The following is an 18594-nucleotide window of genomic DNA, read 5'->3' as shown; positions in this document are numbered from 1 at the left end:
GCATCAGCTTTAGATATCAGTTAATAATACATCCATGTAATGTGCCACTGAGCATTTTGGCAGTTACACCGAAGTGAGTGTGTAAGTGCATGTATGGAACATGTATTTCACCATACATGTACATGTCACTAACATAAATTCTTTTACCAAGAAAAAATAAGTTTTGAGTATACTATTACAAGGTGAAGGCAAAGCTGTTAAGTGAGTGAGTGTGAGGATAGGTTAGTAGGAGAGGGAAAGAGATAGAAAGAGACAGATAGATGGGGAAAGAGAGTGGAACAAGGAAGAGAAAGGAGTATGTACTTTCTTTTGAGTACTCATGATGAGATTTTGCCGAAAGATGGTGCTAGTGTGTATACCTCACTGTAGGAAATTCTTGAGTAGTGAAGGAGGAGTCAAGTGAGTTAGGTGAGATGAAATGATATGTGTGAGAAGGAGAAATTGTATGTTTGTGGACTCAATGCTAGAAGCCCATGTGTGGGTGACACTGAAAGAAAAGACAGCAACCTAAGTCATAGAAGTCTCTTAAGAGCCACTGAAGTGCTGTCTTTATCTGTAGTTCATTTACCTGGAATACCCAAAACAACAGCATTGTTCAATTTTTCCCCATATGAACCTCCTCCCCCCCAAAGTGAATGGCACCTTTCAATTCCTGTACAAATGAAAACACCAAACAACAGCACCTTTAAGTTTCCTCTCAATTATTCAAGAAATATCTGCACAGATAATGGTTAATTTTACTTAATTCATAATGTTGACATGATTAAAGAATCAGCACTTCCTATGAAATACCAAAACTGGATAGCAATAGGATAATGTTCCTTAACTTTACCTCCAGACCTATTTTAATACATTACCAATTATGTTATGTTCTATACTCTTTGTTTCCAACCCATTTTCTCACTAACAGCTGCATTACAAATGTAGTACTTGTCAATGAATCATCTAAGAACTACCTCCCAAACAGTACAAATAGGTAATTACACAGACAGATTGTTTTGATTAATAATACCCAAAATACCATATGAACATTGTTGCTAGCTTATCACTTATAAAGTATCATACTGAAACACTAGAATTGTCATACCTTCCAAGGTTGGCAAATTTAGAACCTTTAGCTCTGTTGAACTTGTCTGGACTCTCTCCATTAGCTCTTTGTGCTTCCTAACTTGGGAGGCATACTATAGTTTTAGCCTTATGTATGATACGAACAGCTTGATAAACATTTCCTTATCCATGTACATGAGAACTACACTAATATTCACGAGCAGACAGTATTTTTTAGTGCCTATGTACACACGTGAATTTTCATGCATCCATATCTATGTCATTGTTCCACACGCCGTTTTGGACAAAATTTGTTATCAGATAACTCCATAGTCACTGATTGTGGTCTGTGCATTGCTTTTGAGCTTAATGAGGGTCCTTGGTGATAATAACATTAAAAGATCAAATGTCAGGGTCATGACCATACTCTTACGTGCCAGCAGCTACAGCATGCTCTTCTTGGGTCATTACTGAATTAAGGGACTGTGTTCTGTCTGTGCAGATTTTTGGAATATTATAACACTTCTTTTACAGGAATTCTCATGTTTCCCTATGATTATATTTACTTTGCCGAATGTAATGACAGTCTGGTAATGAACTATGCTTGTTTCATTTGACCTGAGCCATTTTGAAGACTAGTGGTTTATATTTTTTCTTCCCATTATGTGAAAATGTAACGTGGCTTTCCTCAGTTACTGACTGCTGTTGGTGAGGTACGACGAGCAGTAATGGTTTATCCAGAAGAAGAGCCAATTATCCCACCACCTCCAGACATGTCCTCTCTCACACTTAATGGTAAGACAAAGGCAAAATGTTTATTATTTTATCTCTTGAACATTATTAATGTCATACTGAAAAAGTTTTATGTAAACAGCAGATCAGGAGACTTTGGTTTTCTCTTTGAAAAAATAAATGGAAGATCTTTTATATTGTAGTTGCACATTCATCATTATAGAAAACTAAAGATATTGAACTGTAGGACTGATGGACAGTTTCTGTATCTGTTGATGTTTATTTTTTTATAGGAATAGAATTAAGATACTGTTGATTTTGTGTTCTGCTTATGTGTTACTTATGAAAAATATTAGATAAATCAGCCCAGAGGAGTTTTTACTGATGCTGGGCCTTCTATCTTCCTATCTAAATATCAGTTTTAGTTATTGATAGAAAAGTTTTCTCAAGAAATTAGAGCAATTAACTTACTTAACCAAGGAACATTTTAAGATATCTTTCAGGATATTGAAAAACCTTAATTCTTCTATAGCGTAGGCTTGTTTTAGTTTTTATATTGATATATTTATATTAGGCAAAATTTCACTTCTCCATATTAACTGCAAACCAAAATTTTCCAAGCTCCCTATTATTTTATGGATGCAACAGGTAAGCTGACTTGTATGAATTATGTTCATGGTGGATTAAGAACTCTCACAAAAGGTATTGCATTGATTTTGCAATTGGTGGTGGGTGAATGTTGTATATATTGCTGAAATCATGATTATCACAATATATCAAACACTGCTTATGGTAGTGAAAGTTATAGAATAGCTAAATATAATGAGTGATTATTGTTAAGGATATCATGTAGAGGTGAAGTGTGTGTGTGTAGTGCCTGTTGGCACAGTAGGTATGTTGAGCATTTGTGCCTTTGCCTTCAACAGCAGCTCCCCCACGACCACCAGCCCCTCCACAAATCGACCTTGATGATGACATTTTTAAGGTGGACTTTATGAAAATCTTTGGGGAGCCGGAGAGAGCACTGACCCCCTCGCAGTACCATGGCATCCACTTGCCTGAGAGAGGTAGAGTTGGTAGACATGACCCTGGATTGGCTGGCTCGATTTGGTCTTGGATTAAATTTTGGAGGCACAGGTCATAGATTATTTCATCATTTGATATATTAAAGAATATAGTACTCTGGCATTGATGAATGATGAGGTCTTATTATGCATATAATTTTCAGGAAACTTTTGCTGCTGACCAAGCCTTTCATTAATGACCATAGGGTAGGATATTCCTACACTCAGTGTCCTATTGTAACATGGTGAAAATGAGTTGAAGGAAATCCTTTATTCCAATTGAATTGCTCAACAGAAGAAAGTCAAGTTAGATGACCTTTGATAAATTATTATCTATTAAGTAACTGTTAGCACCCTGTTCTGTATTAACTTTCTTTGGAAAATTAGGATATCAGTATGTTATGCCAAGTTGCTGATTATATACAGTGAGTTAAAGATAAGTTACCCTAGACCATACCTCCACCCAAAGAGCCAATAGCCACTTAGCTGCGCATGGAATGTGCTCGAAGATGTTATTGTCCTGAAGTTGAAGGGGTTGGGAATAATTTTTCACTTTTGAGTTCATGTCAGCATATGATCTGACAGGCAGTGGCCATTGAACCATGTTATGTCAAAAATCTCAGTCATTACCCAGAAAAGAAAAGCAAGTTACTTTACATATGAATAAACATGCTGGCACTATTGGTACCAATTGGTATCACCAGCTTCGGTCTTGACCCCTTCACTTACTTCCAATCTCCCTTTCATTTACCCGTGTGTTGTTTTGCTGTGTTGTTTGGATTCATATTAAAACTGGGTCGAAATGTGTATTATAACATGCTGCTGGTGTATCAGGCTTGGTGGACAGCATATACAGTACTGTGTGCTTACGATTGAAATGCTTATTTAACGGTAGGTGTAAGTCAGCATTAATGGAAGTGTGTTTAATATTTTATCATCTTCTAGCATATCAGCAGCCTAATCTAACATTATAGATGGAAAGTCTTGTGTTAGAAAAATAATTATTTGTTATATAAGTCTGTATTATTATAGCTTATTGTTGTTTAGTTGTTACACTTGTTATCAGATCTGTGTTTACTAATTATTTTTACTTTCTCCATGGATTACTTCTCAAAATGGATATCCTTAAAAAAGAATTGGGGTTATCTTTATTGTAAGGGTGGGAAGAAACTATATTTATTGATATTTGATTATATTACAGTATCATTATTATTATCATTATTATTATCATTATTATTATTATTATTATTATTATTATTATTATTATTATTATTATTATCATTATTATCATTATTATTATTATTAGTATTAGTATCATTATCATTATTTATAGTATGTAAACCTAGGATCCGTTTTATGGGGCTCCTTCAGCTTCAAGGCTGTGCTTTGGGCAAGAAAGTCCTGGATGATGCTGTTCTCTTTCACATCTACTGACGATGACACAGCCTCATCGAAGATGACTTGTTGCTCATGGTGTTACCACTTGCAGGTGAAGTCTGCCAACATATATATATATATATATATATATATATATATATATATATATATATATATATATATATATATATATATATATATATATATGTGCAAAAAGTACATAAGTACCGAGTGTACATAAGATGTAGTTAAAACCACAAGGAAATGAAAAATACGAAGTGTCATGCACTTTCATAGTCACTAAGTCTTGAGAGTGTAATACCAAAAGTGTTTGAGACTTCATATTTTCCATATCCTTATTGTTTTACCTCCAAAATATATGTTATATATGCTGAAAAAACATATGGAAAAGGAAACACAAGATCCTTTTGTGGATTAACACATCTTCAGAGGACAGTTTCTGAATGAGAGGACCAAAGACACATCAAGCTAGACATATAAACAGAGAAGAAGGGACAAGGACCGAGTGATTAGTGAGAAACAAGGTTGGTCCAGGCATCACCCTGGCCCTCCTTTTACCTGCATCTTGACCTGACCTCACATAAAAAGGTTGAGGGGGAGACAAAATTGACATACTGTTTAGATTAAATTGAGAAGGCATTTAATAATGTTTTTCAATAATTTGATATAAGCAGTATGTCAAACTTGTGTCAGGGCCCCCCCAACCTTTTTATGTGAGGTCAGGTCAAGATGCAGGTAAAGGAAGGGTCAGGGTGACACTTGGATCAACCTTGTTTCTTGCTAATCACTAGGTCCTTGTTCCTTCTTCTCTGTGTATGTGTCTAGCTTGATTTGTCTTTGGTTCCCCCATTATGTAACTGTCCTCTGAAGATATGTTCATACACGAAAGCACTCAAGGTCTTGGGTTTCCTTTTCCATGTTTTTTTTCAGCACTTATAAAATCATGTATCTGTTGCGATTTTGTGCATATATATATATATATATATATATATATATATATATATATATATATATATATATATATATATATATATATATGGAAAGGCATATCTATATCTGTGCTGAAAAAAAGAATTAGTAGAAAAGATAAAATATTGCTCACATGTTTTTCAGTAGTATGCAGACTTAGTCCTGTACATTTTGGATAATAGACATAATATATTATGATAATTTGGCTGTTATTTGTGATCCCTGTATTAATAACCAGTCATTTAATGTTAAACTTAGAAAGTTTTATCTTGTTTGTTGTATTTGACTTCAGAGTGGGATTAATCTCATCTAGTAATGAATAGGGGTTTGCATATTCTTGTATGATAAACATCCATCCCTTCCTGGCCAAATCTTTAGTCCCCAAATGCACAGAGAATGCAGTATTGTCGAGTATCTTCCAATCTTTTTATGCCCTGCTAGCAATTTCCTGTCCTGAGGAGTAAGGTGGCCTAGTAGATTTCTGTGTTTTCAGTATTCAGGGTTTTGAATAACACTGCTCAAAACATATTACAAAAATTGTATTTTTATTATTATCTTTCCTACAAGGAAAAAAGTAACTATGTGCGTAAACAAAGGAGAACATAAGCAACTGTAATGTATATAGAATGACGGTGTCATATCAGATCAGGCATTGTTGTAGATATTTGTATAAAAGTGAATATGAAGAGAAGCAAAACTCTGTATTTCCTTGTAGTCATATATGGTAAGGGTTTTTCAGATATGGCTGCATAACATATACTGTAGTGAGTGGTGAAACAGAGTACTTATGAAATGTCTTACTTAGATAATGTAGAGCTAAGTGTTGTAGCTTTGAGCTCACTTAGCATTTTCATGCTATACAGAGTTTTTACAGGAAATACAAAAATGAAAATGAATTCTGATACAGGTTTTCATATTTTGATATAGTGATCTGCTAGTATCTCGTTTCCTAAAGTAATGCAAATGAAGATGGAAATTTAACCCACAGCCAAGACCATTATTTAGGATGAAGTTTCATTTGATTCTGACGTTAGAAGTGAATTACAGTAACAGCGATGATTGATATTGCATATATGGGTCATATATGTTTACTGTACATCCTATCTGCCAGAGTAGTAAATCAGTTGGCTTTCTTTGCAGCCTTTATTTTTTTCATTGACTTTAAAATTTCTATCAGAAAGTCCTTCCATCATTTTAGAAAATTGGCTTTTCATACTCTGTGCTTTTTTCAGTCTGAAGTTATAATGATATTCCTCATGGCAGTGTATATTTTTGGCAAAAACTATAAACAAAATAGTTTACTCAAAAGTGGAGTTTTTTCAAGGCTAGTTATAAGATTCACGAACATTGTTGGTTTTTATGCTTTGATGAAATGCTTTCCCTTAGAATTTCTAATAAGCATAGGGTATCAGTTTTTTTTTAAACACGGAATTGCTTCTCCTGTCTTACTGAAGTAGCATCAGGAAAAAATGAACTCTACCTTCATTTGCATGCATCTGTTCTTTATTTTCTATATTTATTTGTTATACTTTGTCGCTGTCTCCCGCGTTTGCGAGGTAGCGCAAGGAAACAGACGAAAGAAATGGCCCAACCCCCCCCATACATATGTATATACATACGTCCACACACGCAAATATACATACCTACACAGCTTTCCATGGTTTACCCCAGACGCTTCACATGCCTTGATTCAATCCACTGACAGCACGTCAACCCCGGTATACTACATCGCTCCAATTCACTCTATTCCTTGCCCTCCTTTCACCCTCCTGCATGTTCAGGCCCCGATCACACAAAATCTTTTTCACTCCATCTTTCCACCTCCAATTTGGTCTCCCTCTTCTCCTCGTTCCCTCCACCTCCGACACATATATCCTCTTGGTCAATCTTTCCTCACTCATTCTCTCCATGTGACCAAACCACTTCAAAACACCCTCTTCTGCTCTCTCAACCACGCTCTTTTTATTTCCACACATCTCTCTTACCCTTACGTTACTCACTCGATCAAACCACCTCACACCACACATTGTCCTCAAACATCTCATTTCCAGCACATCCATCCTCCTGCGCACAACTCTATCCATAGCCCACGCCTCGCAACCATACAACATTGTTGGAACCACTATTCCTTCAAACATACCCATTTTTGCTTTCCGAGATAATGTTCTCGACTTCCACACATTCTTCAAGGCCCCCAGAATTTTCACCCCCTCCCCCACCCTATGATCCACTTCCGCTTCCATGGTTCCATCCGCTGCCAGATCCACTCCCAGATATCTAAAACACTTCACTTCCTCCAGTTTTTCTCCATTCAAACTCACCTCCCAATTGACTTGACCCTTAACCCTACTGTACCTAATAACCTTGCTCTTATTCACATTTACTCTTAACTTTCTTCTTCCACACACTTTACCAAACTCAGTCACCAGCTTCTGCAGTTTCTCACATGAATCAGCCACCAGCGCTGTATCATCAGCGAACAACAACTGACTCACTTCCCAAGCTCTCTCATCCCCAACAGACTTCATACTTGCCCCTCTTTCCAAAACTCTTGCATTCACCTCCCTAACAACCCCATTCATAAACAAATTAAACAACCATGGAGACATCACACACCCCTGCCGCAAACCTACATTCACTGAGAACCAATCACTTTCCTCTCTTCCTACACATACACATGCCTTACATCCTCGATGTTACCATGTAATGATTCAATGAAACCAGGACCTACCTTGTACAGTCAGACCCCACAGGCTATTCCATGGTTTAATTTTAATGATTCATGTGTCGTAGTTCAGCCCAATGTTATATGGTTATATGGTTGCAAGGCATGGGCTACAGATAGGGTTATGCGGAGGAGGGTGAATGTGTTGGAAATGAGATGTTTGAGGACAATATGTGGTGTGAGGTGGTTTGATCGAGTAAGTAATATTAGGGTAAGAGAGATGTGTGGTAATAAAAAGAGTGTGGTTGAGAGAACAGAAGGGGGTGTATTGAAATGGTTTGGTCACATGGAATGAGTGAGGAAAGATTGTCAAAGAGGATATGTGTGTCAGAGGTGGAGGGAACGAGGAGAAGTGGGAGACCAAATTGAGGTGGAAGGATGGAGTGAAAAAGATTTTGAGCGACCGGGGCCTCAACATGCAGGAGGGTGAAAGGCTTGCAAGGAATAGAGTGATTTGGAACGATGTGGTATACCAGGGTCGATGTGCTGTCAATGGATTGAACCAGGGCATGTGAAGCATCTGGGGTAAACCATGGAAAGTTTTGTGGGGCCTAGATGTGGAAAGGGAGCTGTGGTTTCTGTTCATTATACATGACAGCTAGAGACTGAGTGTGAATGAATGTGGCCCTTGTTGTCCTTTCCTAGCGCTACCTCGCGCGTGAGTTGGAGGAGGGGGGAGTGTGTCATTTCAGGTGTGTATGTATATATATATATGTATACATTGAAATGTATAGGTATGTATATGTGCGTGTGTGGATGTGTATGTATATACATGTGTATGTGGGTGGGTTGGGCCATTCTTTCGTCTGTCTCCTTGCTCTACCTCGCTAACGCTGGAGACAGCGACAGTTTTTCTCCATTTAAACTTATCTCCCAGTTGACTTGTCCCTCAACCCTACTGTACCTAATAACCTTGCTCTTATTCAGATTTACTCTCAGCTTTCTTCTTTCACACACTTTACCAAACTCAGTCACCAGCTTCTGCAGTTTCTCACCCAAATCAGCCACCAGCACTGTATCATCAGCGAACAACAACTGACTCACTAACCAAGCTCTCTCATCCACAACAGACTGCATACTTGCCCCTCTTTCCAAAACTCTTGCATTCACCTCCCTAACAACCCCATCCATAAACAAATTAAACAACCATGGAGACATCACGCACCCCTGCCAGAAACCTACATTCACTGAGAACCAATCACTTTCCTCTCTTCCTACTCGTACACATGCCTTACATCCTCGATAAAAACTTTTCACTGCTTCTTACAACTTGCTTCCCACACCATACATTCTTAATACCTTCCACAGAGCATCTCTATCAACTCTTATCATATGCCTTCTCCAGATCCATAAATGCTACATACAAATCCATTTGCTTTTCTAAGTATTTCTCACATACATTTTCCAAAGCAAACACCTGATCCACACATCCTCTACCACTTCTGAAACCACACTGCTCTTCCCCAATCTGATACTCTGTACGTACCTTCACCCTCTAAATCAATACCCTCCCATATAATTTCCCAGGAATACTCAACAAACTTATCCCTCTGTAATTTGAGCACTCACTTTTATCCCCTTTGCCTTTGTACAATGGCACTATGCAAGCATTCCACCAATCCTCAGGCACCTCACCATGAGTCATACATACATTACATAACTTTACCAATCAGTCAACAGTACAGTCACCCCCTTTTTTAATAAATTCCACTGCAATACAATCCAAACCTGCTGCCTTGCCAGCTTTCATCTGCCACACAACTATTACTACCTCTTCTGTGTTTACCAAATCATTCTCCCTAACCTTCTCACTTTGCACACCATCTCGACCAATACACCCTATATCTGCCACTCTGTCATCAAATACATTCAACAGACTTTCAAAATACTCACTCCATCTCCTTCTCACATCACCACTACATGTTATTACCTCCCCATTAGCCCACTTTACTGATGTTCCCATTTGTTCCCTTGTCTTACGCACTTTATTTACCCCCTTCCAAAATATCTTTTTATTCTCCCTAAAATTTAATGATACTCTCTCACCCCAACTCTCATTTGCCCTCTTTTTCCACCTCTTGCACCCTTCTCTTGACCTTCTGCCTCTTTTTTTTTTTATACATATCCCAGTCATTTGCATTATTTCCCTGCAAAAATTGTCCAAATGCCTCTCTCTTCTCTTTCACTAATAATCTTACTTCTTACTTCTTCTATATATATATATTTATTTTATTTATTTATTTTGCTTTGTCGCTGTCTCCCGCGTTTGCAAGGTAGCGCAAGGAAACATACGAAAGAAATGGCCCAACCCACCCCCATACACATGTATATACACACACGTCCACACACGCAAATATACGTACCTATACATCTCAATGTACACATATATATACACACACAGACACATACATATATACCCATGCACTCAATTCACACTGTCTGCCTTTATTCATTCCCATCACCACCCCACCACACATGGAATACCATCCCCCTCCCCCCTCATGTGTGCGGGGTAGCGCTAGGAAAAGACAACAAAGGCCTCATTCGTTCACACTCAGTCTCTAGCTGTCATGCAATAATGCCTGAAACCACAGCTCCCTTTCCACATCCAGGCCCCACACAGCTTTCCATGGTTTACCCCAGATGCTTCACATGCCCTGATTCAATCCACTGACAGCACGTCAACCCCAGTATACCACATCGATCCAATTCACTCTATTCCTTGCCCGCCTTTCACCCTCCTGCATGTTCAGGCCCCGATCACTCAAAATCTTTTTCACTCCATCTTTCCACCTCCAATTTGGTCTCCCACTTCTCCTCATTCCCTCCACCTCCGACACATATATCCTCTTGGTCAATCTTTCCTCACTCATTCTCTCCATGTGCCCAAACCATTTCAAAACACCCTCTTCTGCTCTCTCAACCACGCTCTTTTTATTTCCACACATCTCTCTTACCCTTACGTTACTTACTCGATCAAACCACCTCACACCACACATTGTCCTCAAACATCTCATTTCCAGCACATCCATCCTCCTGCGCACAACTCTATCCATAGCCCACGCCTCGCAACCATACAACATTGTTGGAACCACTATTCCTTCAAACATACCCATTTTTGCTTTCCAAGATAATGTTCTCGACTTCCACACATTCATCAAGGCTCCCAGAATTTTCGCCCCCTCCCCCACCCTATGATCCACTTCCGCTTCCATGGTTCCATCCACTGCCAGATCCACTCCCAGATATCTAAAACACTTAACTTCCTCCAGTTTTTCTCCATTCAAACTTACCTCCCAATTGACTTGACCTTCAACCCTACTGTACCTAATAACCTTGCTCTTATACACATTTACTCTTAACTTTCTTCTTTCACACACTTTACCAAACTCAGTCACCAGCTTCTGCAGTTTCTTGCATGAATCAGCCACCAGCGCTGTATCATCAGCGAACAACAACTGACTCACTTCCCAAGCTCTCTCATCCACAACTGACTTCATACTTGCCCCTCTTTCCAAAACTCTTGCATTCACCTCCCTAAGAACCCCATCCATAAACAAATTAAACAACCATGGAGACATCACACACCCCTGCCGCAAACCTACATTCACTGAGAACCAATCACTTTCCTCTCTTCCTACACGTACACATGCCTTACATCCTCGATAAAAACTTTTCACTGCTTCTAACAACTTGCCTCCCACACCATATATTCTTAATGCCTTCCACAGAGCATCTCTATCAACTCTATCATATGCCTTCTCCAGATCCATAAATGCTACATACAAATCCATTTGCTTTTCTAAGTATTTCTCACATATATATATATATATATATATATATATATTTTTTTTTTTTTGCTTTGTCGCTGTCTCCCGCGTTTGCGAGGTAGCACAAGGAAACAGACGAAAGAAATGGCCCAACCCACCCCCATACACATGTATATACATACGTCCTCACATGCAAATATACATACCTACACAGCTTTCCATGGTTTACCCCAGACGCTTCACATGCCCTGATTCAATCCACTGACAGCACGTCAACCCCGGTATACCACATCGATCCAATTCACTCTATTCCTTGCCCGCCTTTCACCCTCCTGCATGTTCAGGCCCCGATCACACAAAATCTTTTTCACTCCATCTTTCCACCTCCAATTTGGTCTCCCACTTCTCCTCGTTCCCTCCACCTCCGACACATATATCCTCTTGGTCAATCTTTCCTCACTCATTCTCTCCATGTGCCCAAACCATTTCAAAACACCCTCTTCTGCTCTCTCAACCACGCTCTTTTTATTTCCACACATCTCTCTTACCCTTACGTTACTTACTCGATCAAACCACCTCACACCACACATTGTCCTCAAACATCTCATTTCCAGCACATCCATCCTCCTGCGCACAACTCTATCCATAGCCCACGCCTCGCAACCATACAACATTGTTGGAACCACTATTCCTACAAACATACCCATTTTTGCTCTCCGAGATAATGTTCTCGACTTCCACACATTCTTCAAGGCTCCTAGGATTTTCGCCCCCTCCCCCACTCTATGATCCACTTCCGCTTCCATGGTTCCATCCACTGCCAGATCCACTCCCAGATATCTAAAACACTTTACTTCCTCCAGTTTTTCTCCATTCAAACTTACCTCCCAATTGACGACCCTCAACCCTACTGTACCTAATTACCTTGCTCTTATTCACATTTACTCTTAACTTTCTTCTTTCACACACTTTACCAAACTCAGTCACCAGCTTCTGCAGTTTCTCACATGAATCAGCCACCAGCGCTGTATCATCAGCAAACAACAACTGACTCACTTCACAAGCTCTCTCATCCCTAACAGACTTCATACTTGCCCCTCTTTCCAAAACTCTTGCATTCACCTCCCTAACGACCCCATCCAGAAACAAATTAAACAACCATGGAGACATCACACACCCCTGCCGCAAACCTACATTCCCTGAGAACCAATCACTTTCCTCTCTTCCTACACGTACACATGCCTTACATCCTCGATAAAAACTTATATATATATATATATATATATATATATATATATATATATATATATATATTTTTTTTTTTTATACTTTGTCGCTGTCTCCCGCGTTTGCGAGGTAGCGCAAGGAAACAGACGAAAGAAATGGCCCAACCCCCCCCCATACACATGTATATACATACGTCCACACACGCAAATATACATACCTACACAGCTTTCCATGGTTTACCCCAGACGCTTCACATGCCTTGATTCAATCCACTGACAGCACGTCAACCCCGGTATACCACATTGCTCCAATTCAATCTATTCCTTGCCCTCCTTTCACCCTCCTGCATGTTCAGGCCCCGATCACACAAAATCTTTTTCACTCCATCTTTCCACCTCCAATTTGGTCTCCCTCTTCTCCTCGTTCCCTCCACCTCCGACACATATATCCTCTTGGTCAATCTTTCCTCACTCATTCTCTCCATGTGCCCAAACCACTTCAAAACACCCTCTTCTGCTCTCTCAACCACGCTCTTTTTATTTCCACACATCTCTCTTACCCTTACGTTACTCACTCGATCAAACCACCTCACACCACACATTGTCCTCAAACATCTCATTTCCAGCACATCCATCCTCCTGCGCACAACTCTATCCATAGCCCACGCCTCGCAACCATACAACATTGTTGGAACCACTATTCCTTCAAACATACCCATTTTTGCTTTCCGAGATAATGTTCTTGACTTCCACACATTCTTCAAGGCCCCCAGAATTTTCGCCCCCTCCCCCACCCTATGATCCACTTCCGCTTCCATGGTTCCATCCGCTGCCAGATCCACTCCCAGATATCTAAAACACTTCACTTCCTCCAGTTTTTCTCCATTCAAACTCACCTCCCAATTGACTTGACCCTCAACCCTACTGTACCTAATAACCTTGCTCTTATTCACATTTACTCTTAACTTTCTTCTTCCACACACTTTACCAAACTCAGTCACCAGCTTCTGCAGTTTCTCACATGAATCAGCCACCAGCGCTGTATCATCAGCGAACAACAACTGACTCACTTCCCAAGCTCTCTCATCCCCAACAGACTTCATACTTGCCCCTCTTTCCAAAACTCTTGCATTTACCTCCCTAACAACCCCATCCATAAACAAATTAAACAACCATGGAGACATCACACACCCCTGCCGCAAACCTACATTCACTGAGAACCAATCACTTTCCTCTCTTCCTACACGTACACATGCCTTACATCCTCGATAAAAACTTTTCACTGCTTCTAACAACTTTCCTCCCACACCATATATTCTTAATACCTTCCACAGAGCATCTCTATCAACTCTATCATATGCCTTCTCCAGATCCATAAATGCTACATACAAATCCATTTGCTTTTCTAAGTATTTCTCACATACATTCTTCAAAGCAAACACCTGATCCACACATCCTCTACCACTTCTGAAACCACACTGCTCTTCCCCAATCTGATGCTCTGTACATGCCTTCACCCTCTCAATCAATACCCTCCCATATAATTTACCAGGAATACTCAACAAACTTATACCTCTGTAATTTGAGCAGTCACTCTTATCCCCTTTGCCTTTGTACAATGGCACTATGCACGCATTCCGCCAATATATATATATATATATATATATTTTTTTTTTTTTTTTCATACTATTCGCCATTTCCCGCATTAGCGAGGTAGCGTTAAGAACAGAGGACTGGGCCTTTGAGGGAATATCCTCATATGGCCCCCTTCTCTGTTCCTTCTTTTGGAAAATTTAAAAAAAAACGAGAGGGGAGGATTTCCAGCCCCCTGCTCCCATATATATATATATATATATATATATATATATATATATATATATATATTAAATTTTAGGGACAATAAAAAGATGTTCTGGAAGGAGGTAAATAAAGTGCGTAAGACAAGGGAGCAAATGGGAACTTCAGTGAAGGGCGCAAATGGGGAGGTGATAACAAGTAGTGGTGATGTGAGAAGGAGATGGAGTGAGTATTTTGAAGGTTTGTTGAATGTGTTTGATGATAGAGTGGCAGATATAGGGTGTTTTGGTCGAGGTGGTGTGCAAAGTGCGAGGGTTAGGGAAAATGAGTTGGTAAACAGAGAAGAGGTAGTAAAAGCTTTGCGGAAGATGAAAGCCGGCAAGGCAGCAGGTTTGGATGGTATTGCAGTGGAATTTATTAAAAAAGGGGGTGACTGTATTGTTGACTGGTTGGTAAGGTTATTTAATGTATGTATGACTCATGGTGAGGTGCCTGAGGATTGGCGGAATGCATGCATAGTGCCATTGTACAAAGGCAAAGGGGATAAGAGTGAGTGCTCAAATTACAGAGGTATAAGTTTGTTGAGTATTCCTGGCAAATTATATGGGAGGGTATTGATTGAGAGGGTGAAGGCATGTACAGAGCATCAGATTGGGGAAGAGCAGTGTGGTTTCAGAAGTGGTAGAGGATGTGTGGATCAGGTGTTTCCTTTGAAGAATGTATGTGAGAAATACTTAGAAAAGCAAATGGATTTGTATGTAGCATTTATGGATCTGGAGAAGGCATATGATAGAGTTGATAGAGATGCTCTGTGGAAGGTATTAAGAATATATGGTGTGGGAGGCAAGTTGTTAGAAGCAGTGAAAAGTTTTTATCGAGGATGTAAGGCATGTGTACGTGTAGGAAGAGAGGAAAGTGATTGGTTCTCAGTGAATGTAGGTTTGCGGCAGGGGTGTGTGATGTCTCCATGGTTGTTTAATTTGTTTATGGATGGGGTTGTTAGGGAGGTGAATGCAAGAGTTTTGGAAAGAGGGGTAAGTATGAAGTCTGTTGGGGATGAGAGAGCTTGGGAAGTGAGTCAGTTGTTGTTCGCTGATGATACAGCGCTGGTGGCTGATTCATGTGAGAAACTGCAGAAGCTGGTGACTGAGTTTGGTAAAGTGTGTGAAAGGAAAAAGTTAAGAGTAAATGTGAATAAGAGCAAGGTTATTAGGTACAGTAGGGTTGAGGGTCAATTCAATTGGGAGGTGAGTTTGAATGGAGAAAAACTGGAGGAAGTGAAGTGTTTTAGATATCTGGGAGTGGATCTGGCAGCGGATGGAACCATGGAAGCGGAAGTGGATCATAGGGTGGGGGAGGGGGCGAAAATTCTGGGAGCCTTGAAGAATGTGTGGAAGTCGAGAACATTATCTCGGAAAGCAAAAATGGGTATGTTTGAAGGAATAGTGGTTCCAACAATGTTGTATGGTTGCGAGGTGTGGACTATGGATAGAGTTGTGCGCAGGAGGATGGATGTGCTGGAAATGAGATGTTTGAGGACAATGTGTGGTGTGAGGTGGTTTGATCGAGTAAGTAACGTAAGGGTAAGAGAGATGTGTGGAAATAAAAAGAGCGTGGTTGAGAGAGCAGAATAGGGTGTTTTGAAATGGTTTGGTCACATGGAGAGAATGAGTGAGGAAAGATTGACCAAGAGGATATATGTGTCGGAGGTGGAGGGAACGAGGAGAAGAGGGAGACCAAATTGGAGGTGGAAAGATGGAGTGAAAAAGATTTTGTGTGATCGGGGCCTGAACATGCAGGAGGGTGAAAGGAGGGCAAAGAATAGAGTGAATTGGAGCGATGTGGTATACCGGGGTTGACGTGCTGTCAGTGGATTGAATCAAGGCATGTGTATGGGGGTGGGTTGGGCCATTTCTTTCGTCTGTTTCCTTGCGCTACCTCGCAAACGCGGGAGACAGCGACAAAGCAAAAAAAAAAAAAAAAAATATATATATATATATATATATATATATATATATATATATATATATATATATATATATATATATATATGTCTTGAAATGGTTTGGTCACATGGAGAGAATGAGTGAGGAAAGATTGAGAAAGAGGATATATGTGTCAGAGGTGGAGGGAACGAGGAGAAGTGGGAGACCAAATTGGAGGTGGAAAGATGCGAGTGAAAAAGATTTTGAGTGATCGGGACCTGAACATGCAGGAGGGTGAAAGGCGTGCAAGGAATAGAGTGAATTGGAACAATGTGGTATACCGGGGTCGACGTGCTGTCAGTGGATTGAACCAGGGCATGTGAAGCGTCTGGGGTAATCCATGGAAAGTTTTGTGGGGCCTGGATGTGGAAAGGGAGCTGTGGTTTCGGGCATTATTACATGACAGCTAGAGACTGAGTGTGAATGAATGGGGCCTTTGTTGTCTTTTCCTAGCACTACCTCGCACACATGAGGGGGGAGGGGGATGTTATTATATGTGTGGTGAGGTGGCGATGGGAATAAATAAGGGCAGACTATGAATTATGTACATGTATATATATGTATATGTCTGTGTGTGTGTATATATATGTGTACATTGAGATGCATAGGTATGTATGTTTGCGTGTGTGGACGTGTATGTATATACATGTGTATGGGGGTGGGTTGGGCCATTTCTTTCGACTGTTTCCTTGCGCCACCTCGCAAGCGCGGGAGACAGAGACAAAGCAAAATAAATAAATATATATATTTTCTTTCTTTCATACTATTCACTATTTCCCGCGATAGTGAGGTAGCGTTAAGAACAGAGGACTGGGCCTTTGAGGGAATATCCTCACCTGGCCCCCTTCTCTGTTCCTTCTTTAGGAAAAATTGAAAAAAAAAGAGAGAGCGGAGGATTTCCAGCCCTCCGCTCCCTTCCTTTTTTTTTTTTTTTTTTTTTGTGTGTGTGTGTGTGTGTGTGTGTATATATATATATAAATGGATGGCTCTTTCTTCATCAGTTTCCTGACACTGTCTGAATGCTGTGGGAAACGGCAATTAAGTCTAATGAATAATGAAAGATTGAAAAAGTTAGGATTCGCTTGATAAAGAAAAAAATACGATAAAAAGGATTAATGGATGTGTCAGACCCTTTGCTATCACAGACCTCTATTATTAGGATTGAAGATGAACTACAGCAACAGTACTTAAAGTTTTGTCCTTTTTCAAGGTTGGGATTGGGGTATACATGTATGAGCAGAGTGAAATCCCCAGCACTACTTTAAACTGTTGGATGGGAAAGGTATGAGTTGGTGGTATTCTTGGGTTAAGAACAGTCATTATATGGTGAGCGAAAAAGAAAATCCTCCATGAAATAATAGCTTAGCATTCAAAAGTATCAGAAAATATGCAGAAAGTTTTAGTAAACATCATTTTTGCCTTGTCCACTGATAAACAAGGGGCATAGTAGGTTGTGGATGATATGTTTGATGGTTTCCAGTAAGAAAGAATATTAGTGATGATGTTTTTTCATTCTTTTGAACTTATTTTCTGACTGTATTATTTTCTTTTATCTTGCACATGCACAGCTTTGATGGTAAAAAAGAAGACTATATCTAGAAATATTACACCTTTCATGCTGAAATTCATTGTGAGGTAGATTGGCTGGTAAGTGGAGGAGGTATATTGAGATATTGAAGGATTTTTCTCTCTTTTTTTCTATTGGGATATTGAAGGATTTTTCTTTTTTTTCTATTGGGATATTGAAGGAGTTTTCTCTCTTTACACTGAACATAGTTTCACACTCTGCTTTCATTTCATTCACAGGCACAATGTTAATGGTGACAAATATGAATATGTTCAAAAATATCACACTTCACACAAGAATGCAGATAAGTGTAA

General features: G+C 39.7%; 1 protein-coding gene across 1 annotated transcript in view; it reads left to right on the top strand.

Annotated features, from left to right (window-relative positions):
• The window catches only part of Vinc (vinculin), a 319106-nt gene that overhangs the window by 232003 nt on the left and 68509 nt on the right, over window positions 1–18594 (top strand). Inside the window, exon 16 of the mRNA XM_071664595.1 lies at window positions 1740–1842. Coding sequence (XP_071520696.1) covers window positions 1740–1842 — 103 coding nt within the window. The remainder of the gene's footprint in view (window positions 1–1739; window positions 1843–18594) is intronic.

This window comes from Panulirus ornatus, chromosome 9 (genome assembly GCF_036320965.1).
Source record: "Panulirus ornatus isolate Po-2019 chromosome 9, ASM3632096v1, whole genome shotgun sequence".
In the NCBI taxonomy this organism is placed as follows: Eukaryota; Metazoa; Arthropoda; class Malacostraca; order Decapoda; family Palinuridae; genus Panulirus; species Panulirus ornatus.
The sequence above is the reverse complement of the archived record's forward strand: the minus strand, read 5'-3'. Positions and strand labels throughout refer to the sequence as shown.